Here is a 22,194-nt window from a genome sequence, read left to right as displayed (position 1 = left end):
TGCATGTAGGACTTCAAATATAATACTTTTTCAAATTTTATTGAAGTGGTTATTGAGAATATCATGCGTTACAGACCTGACTGATAACAACACACCATTCAAAAAAGATATTAATAAAGAGGTGCAACACAAATTCATAAAGAATCAATTTCTAGACAGGTCTGTTTTTTATGTAACATCAAAAGTCTATACAAGTCCCTTAAAATTAACTTTTTGACAGATTGCCAATTGAAGATTATCACATGATAAATACAACTAGTAAATATTTTAGCTGTCCAATGCTGTCTGAAATTTCTCCATGGTTACACTTCAGCATGCAACTGGACGGCTGAAACTTAATATAAATGCATACACAGTACATTCAAAACATTGATGTTAGTGAGGATGTGAAGACAGAGAACACTTTGTGAACACGACAGTGTGCATGTTTTCACATAACAGATAAAAAAGAGACAGTGGACAAAAAATAGCACACAAATAACTGCTGATGAAAAATAACCCCAGCACAAACAGTGCAATGTTGACATTCAGGGGCTATACTGCTTGGCTTACCCATACACTCAGCTAGTCTCAACTGAATAGATGTGTTGTCTTCCCATTCGGATTTCACCTGGAAACCCCGGTCATCCACCCTCTGTGCCCAACGACCCTTAGGCTGGGTGGGACTACTGTATGTATCTGGACTGTCTCCTTGCTCCCCTAATACCTAAGTTGTGAAAAGCAAAGTTGTCTTTGGTCAACCTACAATTAGTATTACATTTCTAGAAATTAGTAGAAAACGATTAACGAAATAAAAACTGTTCTTCTATACAATGATAGGTTAATGCAAGAAATAAGAATTACTGGAAAGTCTGCAGGATGTTTTAGTACAAAACAGGTTCTGCATGAAGATACAGAATTCATCATTTTGTTCAGTCAGACTTGTATTGCCATGCTGTGTGTATTATCTGAACCCACATATTGGTCTATTTGTTTCAATACCAGGTACACTCTGCTTTGGTTATTTCTCGGCCATACAGCTGATGTTTGGGTGGTTTGAAAGTCTGGTGTTAAAACTACATCATTTGCTACTGTAACACTATTAGCAAGTCCTTCATAGACAATCAGTTGTCTTGGCTGCTCAGAACATATTTTGTTACGTTAAGGATTTCTTACTAGCCATGTCCTATGATCAGAAATCTTGTCAGATCCATCATTTTTGTTACCATCATCTGGTCAAAAAAAATATCTTTAACATCTCTTAGAAAACTTTACCAATATCACAGACGTTGCTGACATCAAATTATCTCTCACATACCTGTTTTTTCGCCCAGGAAGGTAGTGGACCAACACTAAACCTGTAATCTGGTTCTCTGATACCTGCATCACGATAAACAAGAAGTTGTCTCAAATTTCACTATGACAGCACTTGATTGAAAAACAAATAATAATTTGACAACTCCTGATCTGACAAAAAGTGTTCCTACCTCTTTAATAGTACAGGGACAGAACGTGTATGATCGTAAATCTTTCCAAGACATGTTTGCACACCTAGTTTGACAACCTGATCAGCACATGTACCAGTATTATGCCTACTTACAACAGAAACACACAGTCTCAATTTTTTTTCTTTTATCACAAAACATGCCATCATTACTGGATATGCTTGTTTTGCAATGACTGCTGTGGACATAGAAACATGGTTTGCATTCCATAATGATGACATCACTTCAGAAATTATTTATGGTGTAGTCTCCAAAGAAAATTACATGTTTTTAGTCATACTGAAATCTACCTTGTGCCACCTTTTCTTGAGGTGTATGTCATGTTTTTTTCCTACAGATGTTACCATAACTTCAAAACTGTTGATGAAGAGAGTAGTTATTATATGATTTGACTAAACTCCAAAGTTTAAATCAACACTTACCAACGTTTTCTATGGGTATTTTGGGATCACCTAAGGTGCCTTTCAGCCTCTGTATTGCAGCCGGCTGCAACATCGACTCTTTGGTAGGTAAAAATTTCTGACTAAGAAGCTCTTCCAGTGGATTTGCACCAGAGTCCACAGTGGTCTCATCAAACTCAGGACTAGGCTTCTCTGGTATAACACTTGGGAATGCTGTATAGGTGCCTCTCCTATGAAATCAAAATTCATCAAATCTTGATAAAGTATGCCAATCAAGACACAAATAACAATTGATGGTACTTGCAATGAAATAGACAGACATACACGCTTGATTTCAAGAGCTATCAATGAAATTGTATGTATGGCACTTGGTGACCACAGGAGTTGCAGTGACAAGTTCACACTGGGCTCGAAATGCTGGGATATAATTTACTGCAGTACTGAAAGGTTTCCCTATTAGTCAATAACACTTTACCACAGTACTTTGTCTAATGCATTTTTAATAGAGCTCCACGAAGAAGTACTTGTGAACCTCTCTGCCTGCTGACAAAACACTGAACATGAGCAATCAATTGGTGACAATGGTGTCCATTCTTACCTCAGCATGGGGTACGGACGCTTCTCCTTCACCTGGCCCATTTCGGCCAACCGGTCCTTCATATTCTGCGTGAACATTATGGGTAATTTCCACACAAATATACAGCTGAAAGAAAAGACAGGTCCATAAGAAGCACCACCAGGTAACAACCACACACTCCAAAGTTGACCGTGCAGCAGACACTCCACAGTTGACTATGCAGCAGGGAACTGAGTCCACCTAATCACACAAACCGTGCTAACACAGCATTTGACGGCACTCCAATCAACATAGACTGCTTGCGTTATGAATACCTGGACTGTGTTGATCCAATTCCACAGCAAGACACAGGAACACTGAGAGGGATTATCTGGGACTCAACAACATAACAACCGTGCCGTTGAAATTCCTAGCGTGTAGTGTAATGGCATGCCACTGCCCAATATAACACCTCAGCAGTAAATTATTGTTGTTAAAGGCCTCTAAAAGACCTCTGTGAGTTCTTTGTTTGCAACCACATAATAGCTTTCTATTGATTTTGTTCATCTCAGAATAGGTTGGCCAGGTTCAACCACAAATAAAAAGAAATTGTGACGTCAAGACTGTTTTTCTTCTATGCTCTGTTATTTTCAAAATGAATTTATAGAAATGTGTAAAGCATACTTGTGTAGGATTTTTTTGGGGCTTTCTTTCATTTCATTGCTTTGTACATCACTTCTTTGAGCCCACTTAGGACAGTTTTTGCAGCTAACAAAACCGACACTATGATACTATCATAAAATGGTGGTATAAGCATGTACATACACTGTAGTATAACTGTACATCTTAAAATTAGTTTGGATTAAAAGTAAAATCTTCATGAATTGTTTCTTTATATCCAATGTTCCAATGTGAATAAAAATGTCTAATAAACTGTAGCAAACCCCTAAGCTGATCATAGGTTAAAAATTACAGAGTAGAGACTAACACAAACTCATCCTGAAAAATCCTACACTTTGACATAGCGCCATCAATTGACCAACTTGGTATACATGTGTTAAGCAATGTTATTGCACGGTGCTAATCTGATTACACATTTCAGTTGTACACTTCAGTGTATACCTAGTGTAGAACAGGTTAAACACTGCTACCATATATCTGGGTATATCTGTCAATTTGGAGGAAAAACTACTTAAAATTGCAGCGCTTCTTGAATATAGCAAAATTTACACCATCAACACACAATAAAAGCTTCTGGACAAAGGCTGTTTGCTCAAATCTACTTGAATTCATTTGATTTACAAAAGAAAAAGAAAAATATACAGACTTTCATAGTTTTTTGCAAGCAAACAATTTGAGATGAAATCTGACATTAACAGAACAAAATGTCAATTCTTTTGCTAAATCAAAGAATTCATTAATTCTGGGTTTTCACTTTTACAATCAATTCCAGTATAACCTTTATTGCGGTAAAAATGAGAGATGAAACTTTGTCTTTTAGAGGTCATACCAATTACATCAAAAACGAAAAATACAAGGGTTTGATACTGATTTGTACCAAAACTTATTTGGAACTATTTTGGAATAACTGGATAAGATTACAAATATTATCTGAATTAGTGATGAGTACTTAAATAAATAAAATGATGCATAGATTTATTTTGAACAAATATTTAAGACTCATAAACAAAACAAAAATACAAGCACATCAATATTTTCATGCTTTTGAATATCCCATCATTCCCAAATACTTCCAATCGTGTTCACTGTATGCTCAGACTGTACAGTAATAAAGGTCAGATTCTATCAAATTAGGACATTGTATACTGGTAACATCTGACATCAAAATATTTGTCAACAGTTAGACCAATGATTAAACGATGCAAAACTTGACTTACCCATCTCCCGACACAGAGATCATGTTTTTACAGTCATTTGAAAATCTCAGACCAGTGACCAATTCTGTAAATAAAATGATTTGACACAACCACATACTGAAAAAAATGTTTTTGTTTCAGTTGACTTACTTGTAATTTGCAGACGAAGAATACACTTTCTAACCACTGAACTGAGAAAAGAAAGTTGCATTCCTCCACAGCTTAGAAAAACATTTACAATTTCACAATCACATTTCAGCATAAAAGTTTTGCTTCAAATTGATAGGCTGGATTTGTGAAGATTACTCAGGGTATAGGATAGATTTGTTGTCGTGACTTGGCACTCACCAGAATGTCCCATCATGGTGGCAACACATTCACCAGCATAGAAATCATAGATACTCATTGTCTTATCAGAGCAGCTTGTTGCCGCATAGCCCCCTGATGGATCTAAGTCTACTCGTATCAGTGTGCCGTCATCACTCATGGACCCTTTGTAACACCTCTTCTGCTTGCCACTTTTTATATTGTAAATTCTAAAAAAGAATATACACTGGGTTAGGAAGGATGAGTTGTATCTATACAAGAAGCAAACATCAAACTATCAAGAGCAAACTATCCTACACAGAGGTAAGATAATAACACATTACAATTGCTATTGTCTTCCCTCTGAGTGCTCATCTGCACTTTGAACACAATTAACTGCTATGCATCAAAATTTTACCTGAAAAACAATGTAAACAGATTGCATGTATCTAGAGGGCGCCATAGTGATAATCACATACTGTATGTCTTTGTTGAGAGCAACTCCCATGTTGACCAGTGACCATGGCATGCAAATAGGGACACTGCATCTCTTACGTCAAACAAGACAGGGGCGTACAATAAGAACAAGTTTCCACAATTTTTGATTGATGTTAGATAAAATCAGAAACCCACCTCAAATTTCTATCCTGGCAAGCAGCTACTACATATTTCATAGAAGCATCAGTAGCCATGTCATAAAAGGTCGATTTACTGTTCACATGATGATTGCGTGCAAATTGAAGACCACCATCTGGAGTCTGTCAAGATTACACACAAGGACAAAATCTTCATTACGGATATGAACAAGGTCTTGTCTGTGTATTGACAATAGTGAGGGCACTGCCAATAATGCTCCTTTTATCCTGAATTCTCTGCCAACATGTTGGCAACCCCCATGGGGCAACCCTCAGTAAAAAGGTGACACCATAAAGTAGTAATGATTTGTTCATCCCAGTCACATCATTGTACACAACAACACTGCATGCTGAATAGCACACAGTAAGATGAACGGCTGATGATGTACTTTCAAGAACCATGGAGCCCCTTTTTAGTTGCAAATATACAATGGAGTTAATAACCTTTTATACTTTTCCAACATATTTTTTCTCTCATAGTGAAACTCTCATAGCTGAATCTTGATAGTGACTTGCCGTAATGATAGACATTTCAATGTCATTACATGCAAGTGATCAGCAATGAACACACATGCTTCTTTTCCATTTGCGTGGCATCATAGTGCTTGAAGTTCATGTAAATTCACTAGAACATTTCCAATGTCTCTGAGGATATTACTACAAAATCTTCCTACCAGCCATTTGTTACAAATCTCTCATCTACTGGTGAAGTATAACCCTTTTTCCTGGCAGACTGTATCACTTCCCCCATCAGCCAAGTCAGTAAAAAGCGGTATTGAGCCAAAACATGACGTATTTTCACCCACTTGGTTTGGTCTGTAATAGCATCTTTAGTCCAAAAAAATCAAGTTTACAGTATTTATGTTTTCAACAGCCTTCAAATGAACAGTATTATGTTAAAATACACCATATGGAATATGTTGTGTTTCATTAATTTTAACCATCTTGACCTGATGGTGAAATATGGACTTGGCAGGAAAAGGGTTAATAGGACAAGTCATTTATGTGTGAATATAGAGGTTAATTTTCAGGAAGACTGAGTTCAAACAGACTAAAAGATATGTGCTACTTAAAAAAGACATGCTACTGGCATACATACATTACATGACTTGAAAAACATCCATTTAAATTCAAAATACGCCTTTATAAAAACTAACTGAGAAATAGTAGGGATACTGTATGTCATGCAAAGTCTCTATTATCTACCATTTGAGAAATACAGGTAACATAGTTTGTGAATCAAAACTCTCTAAACTCAGAATGTTCAATGAATCACGTAGACACAAGAAGCTGACCAGTTACAACCCTACATTGTACAGTCTTGATTCATGACATGATTGTGCTCTTTGGTCAATTACATAGCCAACCCGCACACTGATGGGGAATGGGTTTGACCCCTGACCTCAGGTATATACACCATTTCGCCACGCTGTCGTACCAGGAATAATGAAACCATTGTTGGGGCACTACAGATTTGTGAGAAGTGGGGTGTCCTCAGAGCCAGGGTTCATGAGAACACAAAGCATGGAGCTGTACATCCGGTGAGTGCTGAGTGAGCCTGTATGAGTAATGCATATAAAAAATTGATAGATTGAGAAGCCCACTTACTCTGACTGCCGTTCTGAACATTATTGATTTGTCGGCACCGCAACTGATCATGTGCAGGTCATTTGGCTGATCTGTGAAACCCAAAGTGAAAACAACAGATCATAAGACACAAAGATGATGTTAAATGAGCGGCACTGAAACTAAACAAAAGTAACTAAAGTAACCAAAGTGTTAATACACAACTGATTGAAATAAATTAAGAAATTGCAAACTGACCATGCAAAAACGTGACATTCTGAATACGCATCATCAATTTTTATCTGAAAGAACGTTAAATTGCAAAAGAAGATTGGAATCAATGCAGAAATTACAGTAATACAGTGTGTTTATTGAGTGTTTCAAATGGAGTGACTTGCCTCATAAAGTTGCTGACAGATGATCTGTCAGTCTGAATGGATGTTTACAACTGACCATGGATGTTTATCAGAATCTGTGTGACTTACCAGTAAATCTGACCGCAGTGATGGATGAGGAATGATCGTCCAGTGTCTGCAGCAGAGCATAGTCTTCTTGGACATTAAAAATATGGATTAGCCTATCTCTGCTGGCAGATGCCAAGAGTTTGTAGCCTGGATTAGGGAAGAAACACAGAGTACAAGTTCTTATCCAGTATTGATAGGAGTTGCGACAATTTTTCTGCAAAGATTCTACATATTCGTTGTCCCTTGTTTCATTTGCGAGCAAATAATATATTATTTCAGTCTGGTTGGAAGGGACAGAAAAAACATGCAACGAAGTGAACAACAAGACAGTGTGCAGAAAGAGATGAGAGACGGCCAAGAAACTTCTGAAAAGCTAAATTCTTCCATGGGACATGGCAAGACACCACACATTATATCTCAGTATCATTTTCATGTCTGCTCTAGCAACTCTCATGCCATCACTGAAATCAATGTCTCAGATTGTATTTTCACATTTGTAAAGATAGATGAGTATCAAATGAGTATCATATGACACCAACCTGTTTGTGGTTTGGAATATTCCAGACACAGCACTTCCGCATCGTGTGCCTCAATCTTGAGAATCTCATCATAGAAGTGGAAGTCATAGATGTGGACATTGCCTGACCTGTCACCTGCGGCAAGCTGCTGACCGTTGGGGCTGATACAGAAACACCTCACACCTTTCTTGTCTTCGCTGGACGTAGGATCTGTCTTGTCAGGGCCACTTACTGTCAGTGACATGGTTTCAAACAGCACGGCACAGATCAAGGGGAAAAATAAAAAAAAAACAAAGCCATGCAATGACAACATGCAGTGGATGGACGTGTTGATGGATGGCCATGCAGGCAAAAGCCACTCCTGCCTGGTTCTTATTTGTTAAAAGCTCAAGCCTTGGTAACTACACAGCTGCAGAATTCTCCCTTTTGAGTGAAACACTGGAAATGAAATGCTTGATAGATTTTCACTTAGAGATTACCGAAACATGCTGGATGTTACCTTGTGGGAACTGTCACCACACCGTGGTTGCATAAAACAACATACATGTTAGATCAGCAAAGTAGCCAGTGAACCCATCACTACAGACATATGCTATGGGATGGCTTTATATCCTGTACAGCACTTTAAAAAAGCAACCATTGTGATTCTCTTTGGGTGAAAATGTGTCCATTATCTTTACGGTGAGACTGCCATATCCATGTTCCGTATGCTGGGTTGTCAATTTATAGATAAATATACACTTCTTCATATTATCCGTGCTGGCAATCCTTATTATGCTGTTTTTAAAATATGCAATTCTTCACGCTATTGACTCTGGAATAATCTCTGCATTCCAAGCTGCATACCGGTGAAAACCTTATCATACTGCTTTGACTGACCCGTCTGGTAGTAATATGAAGCATTACTGCAAAATATGACTTTCTGTGCATCAAAACTTTTAAGTACATACCAGCGCTAACAATATGGCACAGATGTGATGTCTATGGAATATACATGTATGTTAGGTTTATATTGTTCACTGTGATGCAACTCATGAACAGAATATCAAAAGTACATGCAACTGAATTTTAGTTGTAAAGCACAGCAAGTTTGGCAGGACACGTAGCTTAGGTTGCTTTAAAATTAAAAGTAAACCATACTTTTATACTTTATAGATGTTTTAGCACCATTTTGTTCCTGAACAGAATATTTCAACCAGCTGGGTGAGTCAACACCTTATTCTAATGATGGAAACACCAAAATGATGAAAATCCCTAGGAACTGGTTAAGAACTTCTGAACTTACGTTTTGTTTCTTCTGATTCACAGAGATTGCTGAAATCACCATCCAAGTAGACGATGTTCAGTAACTCCTGGAGGTTAAGAAGATTGGAAAAAGCATGATATTTGACATGCTAAACAGCATACCTGTAATTATAATGTGTGGCCAACAGTATTATGGTAATTCTAATACCCAAGGTATAAGAAAGCTATGCATTCCGGGGAATACAACAATACCACAATTTTACACATTACATGACTACCATTGCTTTTTTTGTTCTAAAAAAGGAATTCTGTGTGTCTAGGTTGTTTGATTATACAAGCTTACATGATGATCACACACAATTATTACATGTTCACAAGCCCCTTGAGAAACTTTACAGCTGACATAAACAATTAATGATGCCTGTACTGGGAAATACACTGTATGCAAGGCTGCTAGGACAGTCACCCCCTGAACAATTACCATAGACTTATTCCTTGCTGTAGCTCCACACTGTTGGGGTAAATGTCCAGGGGAGATCCATCCTAATACCTATACAAGTCTCTAAAGAAATTGTTTTGGAAAAATACACAGTTGGCCAATCCACTTTTACGAATTGCTTTCACGCTAATTTGAAAAGAATCCTTGGTGTTTGAAACAGGACATACATCACTCTGGCAGAATGCCCTACCTATGCCAACAATCCAATCAACGTTGCCATGCATCACTTACATCATATCTGCAAAAACTAATTAACTGCTATCAATATCCATGAACCATGCCACTTCTAATCAGAATCAAAACACAGTCACTACCATGATAATACATTACAGTGTCGAACTTCACAGTACTGAGTGTACAAACTTACATTGCTGAAAATATTTCTCTTGATTGCATTGTCATTGGAAGAAGACGACTCCATGTTCCACACACGGATTGTATTGTCTGTTGAGCAAGTGATGAAGGACCCTGCTGGAAGCAAGGATTTGTTGCCGTCTGGAATGTTGGGATAGAATTCCACACCCCATACGGGTGCACTGTGGTAGAGAAAGGACCATGATTTTCCAATCTTTTTGATGTCTCTCACATCCCACACATACAGGCTGTGGTCATCGTACACTGCAGTTAGCTGTTGGTATGAAATGAAACAAAAAACTTACAGAGTCAAAAATAATTTTCAGACATAACTAAATCTTGAACTTCTGAGAATAAAGTAACCCAAAGATGTAACTATGACAACTGACTCTCAAATAAATTATTCAACATCATGTTTTTCACCACAATGAACATTTCTCGAATCGGGTTTCATTTCTAACAATAATTTAATCATTCTTGTCAGACAAATATCATGGTAAACACAACGTTGCTACAATAGTCAGCGTTGGAAAAAATTAAACCAATTTTCCACGATTGGAATTTCCATCAAAAATATTTACAAACCACAGGTTGTTTCTATAGGGGAGATAAGAGTACAATGCTTGCCGACTCACCCTGTGGTTTTCGTCATCATGCGTGATGGCTACAGCATTTGGATACTGAGCGGTGACCAAGTGACTGTAGGTACTGAACATAATGAAAAGATAAATTTGAAAATGAAATATAATAGATCGATAGACCAAAACAAGATCCACTGCTTTCCAAATTACAAAATTTTCAGTTCCACTGGTGTGATGGCATTTCAATTGCATCTACATAAAACACAATTGTAGCAGCAAAGCTGATATGTTAGTGTATTTTGCTGAGGTAATACCACATCTCAATTCTGCTGATACATTCGATAAATTTGTTTTTTCTACATAAAATCACTGTCTATTGTAACATAGTGATAAACCTCACCTTGGATCCATACTGGCAGCCACATTGACACCCAAATCATGGGGTCTGGGCAAAGTACCTGTGTAATGCAAAGTGTCTGCACTAAAGATCCTAATGACACCATTGGCACAACCTGCAAATATGTAACTCTCACTGACTGCGACACAGTATGCTTGTGATGTCTGTGGGCAAAAAGATATAAATCCCAGATATATTAATCTTTTTCATGTTTAAGTACATCTGTTAAATGGTATAGCTTTCTATTCTGCCCCTTACAATTGAAGAGTGCAGTCTTGTCCATTTTCTGTCCTTCGAAAGTTACCCAATTAACTTTACTAGGAGCTAGGAAACTCATAGCAATATCAGTAATACATAAGGCCAAAAAAAAAAATAGTTTGTTTCTCATCCTAGGCATCTTGCAAAAATGATGCGGTGACGCGGTTTTTTTTTTTTTTTGCTGGTACTTTTTTTTTATTCAACCATCAACAACAACGCGCTTACAACATGAGAACATAGGAATGCATGCAGAGATAAATGCACAGCAAATTTTTAGCATATCAACAGTGCTGCTTTTTGACTATTAGTGCAGAATGCAGTTTTGATAGCTTTCAATGACATAGTGTACAGTTCTGAATGGAATGTTACAGCACTGTGTGATGTTCAATGTTCTGTCTAGTTCAGTTTTGTATATCATAAAATATTTGTGTTGCTTTGGTATGATCTGAACGGTTTAATTTGTTCTTAGTTTTGTTTTTGTTTTTTCATTTTTTTTTCGTTCCCTCTTGAGATGCAAAAAAAAAGGGTTGGCGCGGCGGGTCTACATTGACGCGCGCGGGGATGAGAAACAAACTATTTATTTTTTTTGGCCTAACAGAAACTAAATCCCTTTAACACAAAATAATGGGTTGTGTGAAGATGCAACCTCATCATTTTTGTGGGTTTATTTCATTGTCAATTTTACTTCTTTTTTGTCCTTCAAGATTAACAGTGATACATTAGTTAAGAAACAACCAATACAAGGGCAGTTTTCTCTGATGTCTTGAATCATGTGATGTTGCTCAGATTCAACTATTTGGCTTTCAAGTCAGCAATCATTAGCAATGCTGTAAAGTCACAAGATCCAGACAGTAGAAGTATTCCTACTGAATACAGAGAGTCTGATCCAATTTACTGCTCCAGGTAATGACTGATGATTCCTCTCCTATTGATTTTTTTCTACAAATTGTGAACAGAAGCTATTGCCAAGCAACCAGCTGCTGCTGCCTTGAAACCACAGGCAGGGATCAGCATTGATTTTCATGCTATGCATGGCTACTGTACCGGTATGTCTTTCATCAGCCAAAATATTGACTTTCCAACAGTTCAACAAATCCCTTATTCAGAATGGATGCACATATCAATGTTTTTGTTACATAAAGTAAAACTAACATTTGTAATCGTTGTACCATACTCTTATTTTCCTACCATCTCCTCTAGCTAAGAGCTATTATGAAAAGTCAGCATCGTTGTGTATTTTCCTAAAGACTGCACAACAAAATGCAAATGAGACTGCCTTCAGTACCTCCACTCCATGAACAATGTGCGACACTCACCCGTAACTCAACCCATTTATCTAACAGTCTTTTGTCATCAAATTCACAAAGCAGACCAGATTTGGTGATACAAAACGTCTTCTCTTTGTTGGCTCCTTTGCCACAGGCCACATCACAAAAGAAGTTGTTCCTCTGTTCTCCAAGGATGCCAGATCTGCCATGAAGGGGCACAGCTTCCCTGGACTGAGAGACAAAAAGCAGATATAGTATGTAATATCATGCGATCATTTCACTTGTTGAATAAATGTACCTTGTATGTGACACTTCAGTTACATTCCAATGCCGATAATTATTACGTTTCCAAATGCATCAGGAGAGACTGATGCAGGATCTACATGTACATTTGTACAGTGGTTGGGTTAGAAAATATTTACCCTGACAAAAGTTGATGTCAGTGGACCCATTAAAGAGATCTTTACCAACATTATGCACTGACAATACAGTGAAAGAGAATGTTTGAAGAAGATTACCTTTGTGGAGGACATGTACCAGAAGCGGACATTTCTGGTGCCGACAGTGACAAATGAATTGCCGCTCTCATGAAAGCAGATTGCAGTCACCTGAAAATCAAAATTAAACAATTTCATACAATCATTCATGCAGCAGCTGCAACTATGGGATTTTTGACACAGCACAAGAACATAATGGCCATCTGGTAGGGAATTTTTTCCACACGAGGGGAAGGGCTGGCTAAATAGTGGTTTAGCTGATGGGAGTCAACATCGACAAAAATGTGGGATGCAGGGGCGGATAGGCCTGACTGAGTACTGACAAACACAGCGACTTAGCAAACAGTTTCAACTTGTTTTGGACTGCTGGATGCAGCTGTATAAAGGTGATCCAGGGTACTTCAAGCCTGTTTACCGAATGAGGCAACAAAGAACATAAGAACAAAACGTTTTCACACCTATAACAATGCTACGTGCACTCCAACTCATGAATCCTGTGGCAATACTTGATAATCATTCGCTCCACATTTTGTTGAAGATTTTGTGGAATGGATTGCGAGAACTTAAGTCATTTTTTTTTATCACTGTGACAGATCAGAGTGCCACAGTCAATGGACGAGAAGAAAAGAAATATTCCATTGTCTGAGACTCAAACAACAACTAATCTTATTTACGACTATTGTGAGTGGACTTATCCTTTAACACAGATGAATCACCCTGGATTGAACTGAAACATTCGTGACACCATCAAAAGAGACATGACTTGGTATTTTAAAGTTTTTTTTAAAAGCAGCTCATCTGCCTCACCTTGGAGGATATCTTATTGGATGCTGCCCTTTTGCTGTTTTTCCAGTCCCACACATTGACAACCATATCATGTTGTGAACCCACTGATACCACATACTTGTTATTTGGAGAGAAAGCCTGCAATAGAAGACAAAATGCAAATTTTTACATCAAATTCCGTTTTCCAAAAATTCTGTTTTTGGAATACATATTGTTAAGAGACAGTAGCTTTAGCCTTTGATGACTTTTTTCATTCTTTTTATTGTCAACCACAGTATTCAATTTGTCAACTCAGCCTGTACATGTGTACCGTAGACTGCCTTGTTAATGTTGATAAGTGAATTCTGGTACGGCTAAGAATTCAAATGTAAACAATGGCATATAAGACACTGTGTTGACAAGCTAAATAGTGGGTGTTTCAATATGCCTTTGGGAATACAAAACGAACTTGCAATTGAAATATGAAACATAAAAAGTGAAAAAATCATCAACAGTTATATCTACTGTTCCTTTCATACACTGGGATGATAACCACTCCATGTTCAAAATCACTTTTGAAACTGCCACAGTACTTTCATAAGGGAATGGGTGCTGGAACCATCACAATACTACATTACGTGGTAGAAATTCTGATGAGCTTCTTGCTCATATGGTAAGCAAGTGCTGATAGAGCTTTAAGAGTGCAAGTGACTTCAAACCAATCAGCACTTTCAGAATTCCTCTGGGTGACAACATGGTAACACCTCAGATTGGACTATATTTGGACAATGGGAGCGTGGCATTGGGTTAAGCCATCATTGTCAGCGGAAGACTTAATCCCTTTTCATGCAATATAAAAAACTTTCTTCGCAGTGGAAAACCTGTCAGCATTGCACAACCTGATAAAACCTCAGCAGTGCTGATATAATACATTGGAATGGGGTAACTTGTACAGAAAAAAGTATTTTTTTACAGTAGGAAAACCTACAATGCCCCAGGGACAAACTCACTCTGACTGCTTGGTTAACTCAGTCACAGTGTTTTTGCTGCAATGCATTTGTCCTTGGCGCTGTGCTTCCTTTTCAATGCCATTCAAGACCAACACAGCTTTTAAATTGGTTTGATTACCAGAGAGAGAGAGAGCCCTCGATAGATACTGCCTATTCAAACAAGACCACCTTGAAAGTCATCGGGAGGGCATGACACTGGTCAAAGACCTATTTGAAAGGTAACTGTACTGAAAGAGTGAAAAGGATCACTACCAAAGAGTGATGATTGTTGTTGAATAGACAGCCATCCAGTGATAAATGACGCTGATTCCAATCGGTAAAGTTGTGTTTTCACACTCCACAACTAAATCACTCAGCCAGATCCTGGCTTAGAAATTTGTTTGTCCCCATAAAATGTGTTTGTTGGAATGCCAAACTTTTCCTACCACGCAAGTCACATGATAACAGAAAAGTGCCATGTAAACGTTTTATTAGTATCATTATTAAAATACATTTAAAATTGTAAATTAAAAAAAATTATTATAGGCTGTTTTGTCCCTGGCAGTGGATGTCAACTTTTAGAAGTGGCGTATATTCTCATGTGATAAATGCACACCTATGATTCTATGTGGACTCACCTAATTCACACATGTACCAGTACAGTTTTCCATTGAGTTTTAAATATTGTTCAAGCAATTTTCAATTTTATAAAGAATGTGCCTCTATAAATCTAAAACTGATAACAGCATTGAGAATATGCCTCTTTGACCGCTGTCACAATTTACACTTAATTAAAGACAACTGCTCTACAAATTACATAAAATGTTGATCGTCAAGACTTACCACGCAAGTAATTCCAAACTTGTGACCAGCAAACTCCACTACCTGTGTTTTTTCAGCAACATCCCAGATGCGCACAGCTGGCATATGGCCACTCTAAGTGTTGAGGAAAACAAGATACATCGCCATTGATGAAACTGTCAAATGACATGGGTGTACATGTAAGCAGGGAAACATCACACTAACAATGTGCAGACATATCACAACAGCAGTTTAAATATAAGCATAACAGAAATTTATGGCAAAGGTTCTGTTTGCTACAACAGCCACAAGACATAGGGCTGAAAAAGTAATACATCATTTATTAGATATTTTCTTCTGATATAAAAAAAAAAGGTATCACTGATTATAAAATCTGTTAATTCACAAATCTTTTACATCACATGAGCGCTGTAAAATCAATGACGATAAATCATCCATTATTTCAGTCAGATTGTGAGGCAATTGAATGACCACTGAATTGGCACATAATAACAGGTACCCAATATGACCATAGTGTCTCATGAACTTGTTTGTTCTGCCAGAGGTGGAAAAGAACAGAGCGAGCAATGACCTGTGGGGAACTAGAAGTACCATTGGCACAGATATTTTTCTAGAGAACGTGATATTCTGATCATGTGGAATCAAACTCTTTACCTGACAATGTATTTCAATGGGGTTCAAAAGTGACCTAGTTTGATCTTGACATATGAACTTGACACTAGTGTGTCAAGACATTTCAAATATTTCAGGTCAATGGGTATTCTAAAATGGCAGACCTTAATTAACATTTTCTCCTATCAATTTCAACGTGTGTGCAACAGATGCTAATGACAAAAAACAAGGGCAGACTCTGGTTTATCAGAGGCGATGGGTATCAGATTGTTTGGGAAAAAACACTCTTTGTTGTGAACCAAAATGTCAGACGATAAAAGAATGACAGATGAGTTTTGCAGTCCGCTGAAAGAAATCAGATGATGCGTGTCTGAGAAATTTCTATGCAAGTACAACAGGCATGTATACACAGCTAAATGGATTCGCGTGATAGAGCTGGCTGGCTGAAACAGCAAATGATTATACACAAAGCAAACCTGACCCGCAGATCAGACATTTTGTGTGAAGAACCTTGATGATTTTTAAAAGCACATGCAGATCAGAGAAACAGGCAACTATATAGCATACATAGGGACCACTTTAAAGTGTATGGGCTTTAAATTATGTAATGGAGGATTTTGCAACATCAAGTTCATAAAGTTAATGAAGTTTCATAGAATACAGCAGAGTCAGTCATATTATGCATATTTCATGGTCAAATTTCACGATATCCAGGCACTGTTTATAGATTTATCTTTAACAGATGTCAGTTCAAAGGCAGCCATTGGCATTCAGAGCAGATCCCAGTGGGATGTAGCAGTCAAGAATAGAAATAGACCACAGAAAGACTTCTTCCGATGCAGATACTGACAATACTATTTTTGACAGTTGTCAATAAAATCACAGCACGCAAAACTATTCAAAAACAAACAAACAAACAAAAATGTATTTGTTGCCTCGAAATTTATAAATCCCCTGTTGTACACTTGAACCGGTTTAGATTGCATGGGGAGTAAATTGAACTTTTGTTCTGAGTATCAATGACTGTTTCACAGCTCGACTTCCTCATGCTAGGAACTCTACCATCTAGCTTATCAGCAGAGCCTGTGTACATTGAATATTGATTTGCTACTTCAACAAGCAAATTAGTGAGTGTTTTAATAGTTACCTAATTGATATGTTTGAAAACATAGTGATGTATGAATAAAATATTCAATTGCTGGACATTTGATATGTCTCAATATTATATTGCAGTGAAGATGGCATGTCAAGCCACAGTAGTTACAAGCTGTAATGGATACATGAGTGAAAAGTACAGCAATGTAATGCAGTTTGCTGTCTTGATTGGCTGGTCTGTCACATTTCATTGCTTAACTTTGTCCCTCTGGGAACAGATATTTTTATCACTTGGCCATAAACACCGATATGTATACTCACAATGATGAGGGAATCTCTGCCACATAAACTTTAATAATCCAAATCTTACTGGAAAAATTACAGGCATTTATCATATTATGGAAATCATACTCCGGATAATTAGCCAGGCGGCTGGCCTCAGCTACTGGGTCAAAATGAACGAGTGACATAGCGGAATGACTAAGACGGATTCATTCCATGGAATTAGCAAGGGAGGGGAAAAAACACAGAAATCTTTATCTCTATGACAGCTGGTTGATGTGACAGACAGCAGACGTGTAAGTGATGATGTTCAATCATAGACCTTAAAAACGGAAGGACAGGCAACTGCCAGAAAAGACAAAGAAACTTGCGTGTTTACCCGTACGATCTGGGTTATAATCCTCTGCGCAGTTATGTAAACGCAAAACACGTCACGTGATGACACAGTGACGTCTTGGCAGCACTGGAGCTACACAGAAGACGCTATACCTGTGCTGTCGAGTCAAGTCGCGTTCTGTTCCGGGGTCTAGTTCACGTTGTTTTCAAGCATTGTATTACCCATTGATTTTTACAGACAATTTTGCTACCATTTTCGACAGATGAGTCACTATTAGGTATATTTATTGTTGTTGTTTTTGTAATTCCCGTCAATTCATGATCGAGTCGGCAAAGTTAATTTTGCAATCTAATCATTGTACACCCCTGATAACTCTTCCGTTTATTTCTGATTCATGTGTAATGCTGTAAACTTTCTTTTACTTCATTATGTACTTCTTGCACTTCGGCACTGTAGTATTTTTAAAAACTCGTGCGTCTTCAGCCCGATCGGCCATTGTTGTTTACGAAGCGACTTCATGTTTCAACTGAAAATTTCATATCCTGTCATATTTCTCTGCTGTAATGATAATGCATGTCAATGATAGTAAACGTTTCAACGTTAGGTATTTCGTCAACTGACTAGTATTTTGCGGGGCAAATCATGTTTACATTGTAAAACTTGTACCAAATTCACCAAATTTGTACCAAATTCACGTGCAGGCATCTCCAGCTCGATCGGCCATCATGATTGCTGTTGATGGACGATCTTTTTGTGCGTTTCAACTAAGTAATTTTTTTACCCTCTTAATAATGCATGACAGTGCTAATGTACGTTTCTACGTGTCTTATTTCGTGGATTGAACTAGTATTTTTTGGAGGAAGTCATGCGTACATTTGTAAAACTAGGACTATTCACGCGTCTCCGACTCAGTCGGCCATTGTTGTTTACAACACGACATTTTGTGCGTTTCCTCTGAGTAATTTTTCGTACCGTCTCATGTTTCTCTGTTGTAATAATAATGCATGACAGTGCTAACGTACGTTTCTACGTGTCTTATTTCGTGGTTTGAACTAGTATTTTTAGGAGGAAGTCATACGTACATTTGTAAAACTAGGACTAAATTCACGCGTCACCGACTCAATCGGCCATTGTTGTTTACAACACGACATTTTGTGCGTTTCCTCTGAGTAATTTTTCTTGCCGTCTCATGTTTCTCTGTTGTAATAATAATGCATGACAGTGCTAATGTACGTTTCTACGTGTCTTATTTCGTGGTTTGAACTAGTATTTTTGGGAGGAAGTCATACGTACATTGTAAAACTAGGACTAAATTCACGCGTCTCCGACTCAATCGGCTATTGTTGTTTACAACACGACACTTTGAAATTAGACGCGAAAGCTTGAGCATGCGCTGATCGCAATGTTGTAGTGATTAACATAATCTCGCGTCTGACAAGCCTCTCAAATCACGGGAATTTCCGTGAGCTTGCGATACGAGAGATAAACAGTTACGTTTGTTTATGTTAATGAGTGTTCAAGTTTTTCACGGATTATAACCAGGATTACATGAGAGAAAATCCCCCAATTAAACGAGACTTACCTGAAGTCGAAGTTTGATGGGTATTCTATGTAGTCATCTATAACACGAAAGGGATCACATGAGAATGCACTGCGCATGCGTAACTTCAGATTTTAACGGTTGAATGAACACGTCCAAATGTATTCCATGGGAGGGGTCCCAGAAAAAACCAGGGCGGGCATGTGATCCCTTTCGTGTTATAGATGACTACATAGAATACCCATCAAACTTCGACTTCAGGTAAAGTCTCGTTTAATTGGGGGATTCTATTACGTCATCAACACTCTAGGAATCACATGAGATTTTAAAGCAAAGACGTGTGAAATGAAACAGAATAAATGTTTCAAATACGAACTGTATTAATACGGCAAGTACATTGTCCGTACAACACAAAATACTTGGAAACGAAAACACCAAAAAAAATCTAAGCCTTCAATACACTATGAGCAAACAGATCACTGTCTGTTGCGGTGGGCTTATCATAAAATTTGCAAAGGTACAAAGAGAAGACCAGCCTGCAGTGGCAAGTATATGGTTCTATTGGAACAAAACTCTGTTTTGCCCGTGAAGTAGCAACTGCTCTCACACTATGAGCCTTGAACTTGTCAGTGTCAATACCAGATCTAGTCATTACCTCACGAATCCAGCGACTTATGGATGCTTTAGAAACAGCCTTATGTGGTTTCACATAACTGATGAAAAGTTTAGTCTCATTGTCACGAAAATTCTCAGTACGAGACAAATATACAGACACACAAGAGTTTATCAGGGTGAAGGCCGTAAAGTTACAACAGGATTCACATATCCTGGTCGACTCTGCTTAAGTAAACCGGTGAAAAAAATGTATACGAACTCTCTTCTGCAGTCATACAGGACAAGTCTAATAGATGTAAAGATTGACTACGAGCAGCTGTTACTAATGCTAACAGCATTACCAGTTTTAAGGTAAGAGTCTTTAGCGAAAGATCTACAACTGGAGAACAAGTCTTCAGATAATTCAAAACTTTGCGAACATCCCAAACATGTCTATATCTGGAAACAGTAGGCCGCAGGTTGAAAACTCCTTTCATAAACCTCACAACCAAAGGATGTGCGCCAACAGTCATATGTTGCTTAGTTGAACATAAGCAGACAAAGCAGATCTAGCTGTGTTCAGAGCACTATAACTGATACCGGAATGGAACAGTTCAGTCAAAAAATCAAGCACTTGTGTTATATCTGGATAAATTGGATCTGCCTTGATTTTACTACAATACTGAAACCATCTCCTGGTGTAAGTTCTGTATTGTCTCTTAGTACTCTGTCGCCATGATGCCATAATGATAGTGGCTGCTCCTGCAGAAATGTTTCGCTTTTCAAGGGATTGCCGGACACACAACAGGCCATAAGCTGTAGCTTCTTCCGTAATGGATGAAGCTTCTGAACATTTGGAAGCCTCAACAAGTTGTCTGTCCTGGTAGTAGCAATGGTAGATCCACTAACATCTGCATCAGTGGTGTGAACCATGACTGTGTCGGCCAAAGTGGTGCAATCAAAATGCCAGTTGCCTGATCTGACGCAATTTTCTGTGCACACCTCCCCATGAGACTGAAAGGAGGAAAAGCATAAAATAATAAGATTTCCAGTTTAATGTAAATGCATCAACATGCATGGCATCGGGATCTGGTCTCCATGATATAAAATTTGGCAGCTGAGTGTTAAGCCTAGAGGCAAAAAGATCAACATTTGGAGATCCCAAATATTAGCAAAGCGTTTAAATAAAGATGGGTTTAATTGCCACTCAGTCTGTTCATTAAACTGTCTTGATTCATAATCAGCTTCAACATTTTGAGAACCAGGCAAATGTGCAGCAGTAAGCCATATTCCCCTCACTTTGCACCACAACCAAATTTTCCTGGCAATATCATTGCAGGCTACTGACTTCACTCCACCCAATATTATTAATATAGGCTACTGCAGTGGTATTATCACAAAGTATCTTAACATGTTTGTTTACTACACTTTGCTCAAAAGATCTTAGAGCAAAATATACAGCCTGCATTTCTAAATAATTAATATGGTGTGTGGCTTCCTCTACAGTCCATCTGCCCCCACCTCTTTTTCCTTCACAGCTGACTCCCCAGCCTAACGTGGAAGCATCACATGACATACATATTTGTGGATTACATCTACAAATTTGACGTTTTTCATGGGGTAAATTTTGAACCCACCAGTTCAAATCATTTTCATTTCCAGAGAAATGACCATTGTGGCATCAAAGTTACCATTCTGTGACTGCAAAGCTCTTATTTTGGCCAACTCAAGAGACCGATAAAACAGTGGGCCAAATTCAACTCCAGGGAAACTGGCAATCATCATGCCAATGACCTTGGCAACTGCACGTATTGTATGAAAGTCTCTAGCAAGCAACTTCGTGCATTGCTCAATCAAATTGTCAACCTTGGCTTGAGTTAAAGTGACAGTCATTGACACAGAGTCAATATCAAAACCTAAGAAGGTAATTTGTTGTGTTGGAACAAGAACAGATTTTTCTGAGTTACAAGTAAATCCAAGCTCCCTTACAAGAGCAACTGTGTCAGACACATTGCGAGTACATAAAATGAAATCATGTCCAACAAGAAAAGAATCATCAATATAACCCATTATTACATGACCCATTCGACGAAGGGTAGCATAGGTTTCAGAAGTTTAGTAAACATGCGGGGGGGCAGATGCCAATCCATTTGGTAAGCAGGTATACTGAAACAACTGTCCTTTCCAAAGAAATTTCAGATACTTTTGGTGTTCCTCAGCTATAGGAACAGAATAATAGCATCCTTAAGATC

At 38.0% G+C, this 22,194-nt stretch overlaps 2 protein-coding genes across 5 annotated transcripts in view; one reads left to right on the top strand and one right to left on the bottom strand.

The window, feature by feature from the left end:
• The window catches only part of LOC139150238 (protein shisa-5-like), a 192,253-nt gene that overhangs the window by 52,114 nt on the left and 117,945 nt on the right, over positions 1-22,194 (top strand). The gene's annotated exons all lie outside the window — the stretch shown is intronic.
• The window catches only part of LOC139150236 (mitogen-activated protein kinase-binding protein 1-like), a 55,573-nt gene that overhangs the window by 13,034 nt on the left and 20,345 nt on the right, over positions 1-22,194 (bottom strand). For all 4 annotated transcript variants that reach the window (XM_070722474.1, XM_070722473.1, XM_070722475.1 and 1 more), the window contains exons 5-22: positions 15,504-15,596; positions 13,714-13,830; positions 12,928-13,017; positions 12,458-12,640; positions 10,887-11,047; positions 10,541-10,613; positions 9,919-10,179; positions 9,093-9,159; positions 7,829-8,038; positions 7,311-7,436; positions 6,868-6,938; positions 5,258-5,382; positions 4,667-4,854; positions 4,340-4,403; positions 2,484-2,588; positions 1,907-2,115; positions 1,298-1,359; positions 553-706 (exon numbers count right to left, since the gene is read on the bottom strand). In XM_070722474.1, the coding sequence (XP_070578575.1) occupies positions 553-706; positions 1,298-1,359; positions 1,907-2,115; positions 2,484-2,588; positions 4,340-4,403; positions 4,667-4,854; positions 5,258-5,382; positions 6,868-6,938; positions 7,311-7,436; positions 7,829-8,038; positions 9,093-9,159; positions 9,919-10,179; positions 10,541-10,613; positions 10,887-11,047; positions 12,458-12,640; positions 12,928-13,017; positions 13,714-13,830; positions 15,504-15,596 (2,359 nt within the window). The remainder of the gene's footprint in view (positions 1-552; positions 707-1,297; positions 1,360-1,906; positions 2,116-2,483; positions 2,589-4,339; positions 4,404-4,666; positions 4,855-5,257; positions 5,383-6,867; positions 6,939-7,310; positions 7,437-7,828; positions 8,039-9,092; positions 9,160-9,918; positions 10,180-10,540; positions 10,614-10,886; positions 11,048-12,457; positions 12,641-12,927; positions 13,018-13,713; positions 13,831-15,503; positions 15,597-22,194) is intronic.

Source organism: Ptychodera flava, chromosome 14, assembly GCF_041260155.1.
Source record: "Ptychodera flava strain L36383 chromosome 14, AS_Pfla_20210202, whole genome shotgun sequence".
NCBI lineage: Eukaryota > Metazoa > Hemichordata > Enteropneusta > Ptychoderidae > Ptychodera > Ptychodera flava.
This window is presented reverse-complemented; position numbering and strand designations above follow the sequence as displayed.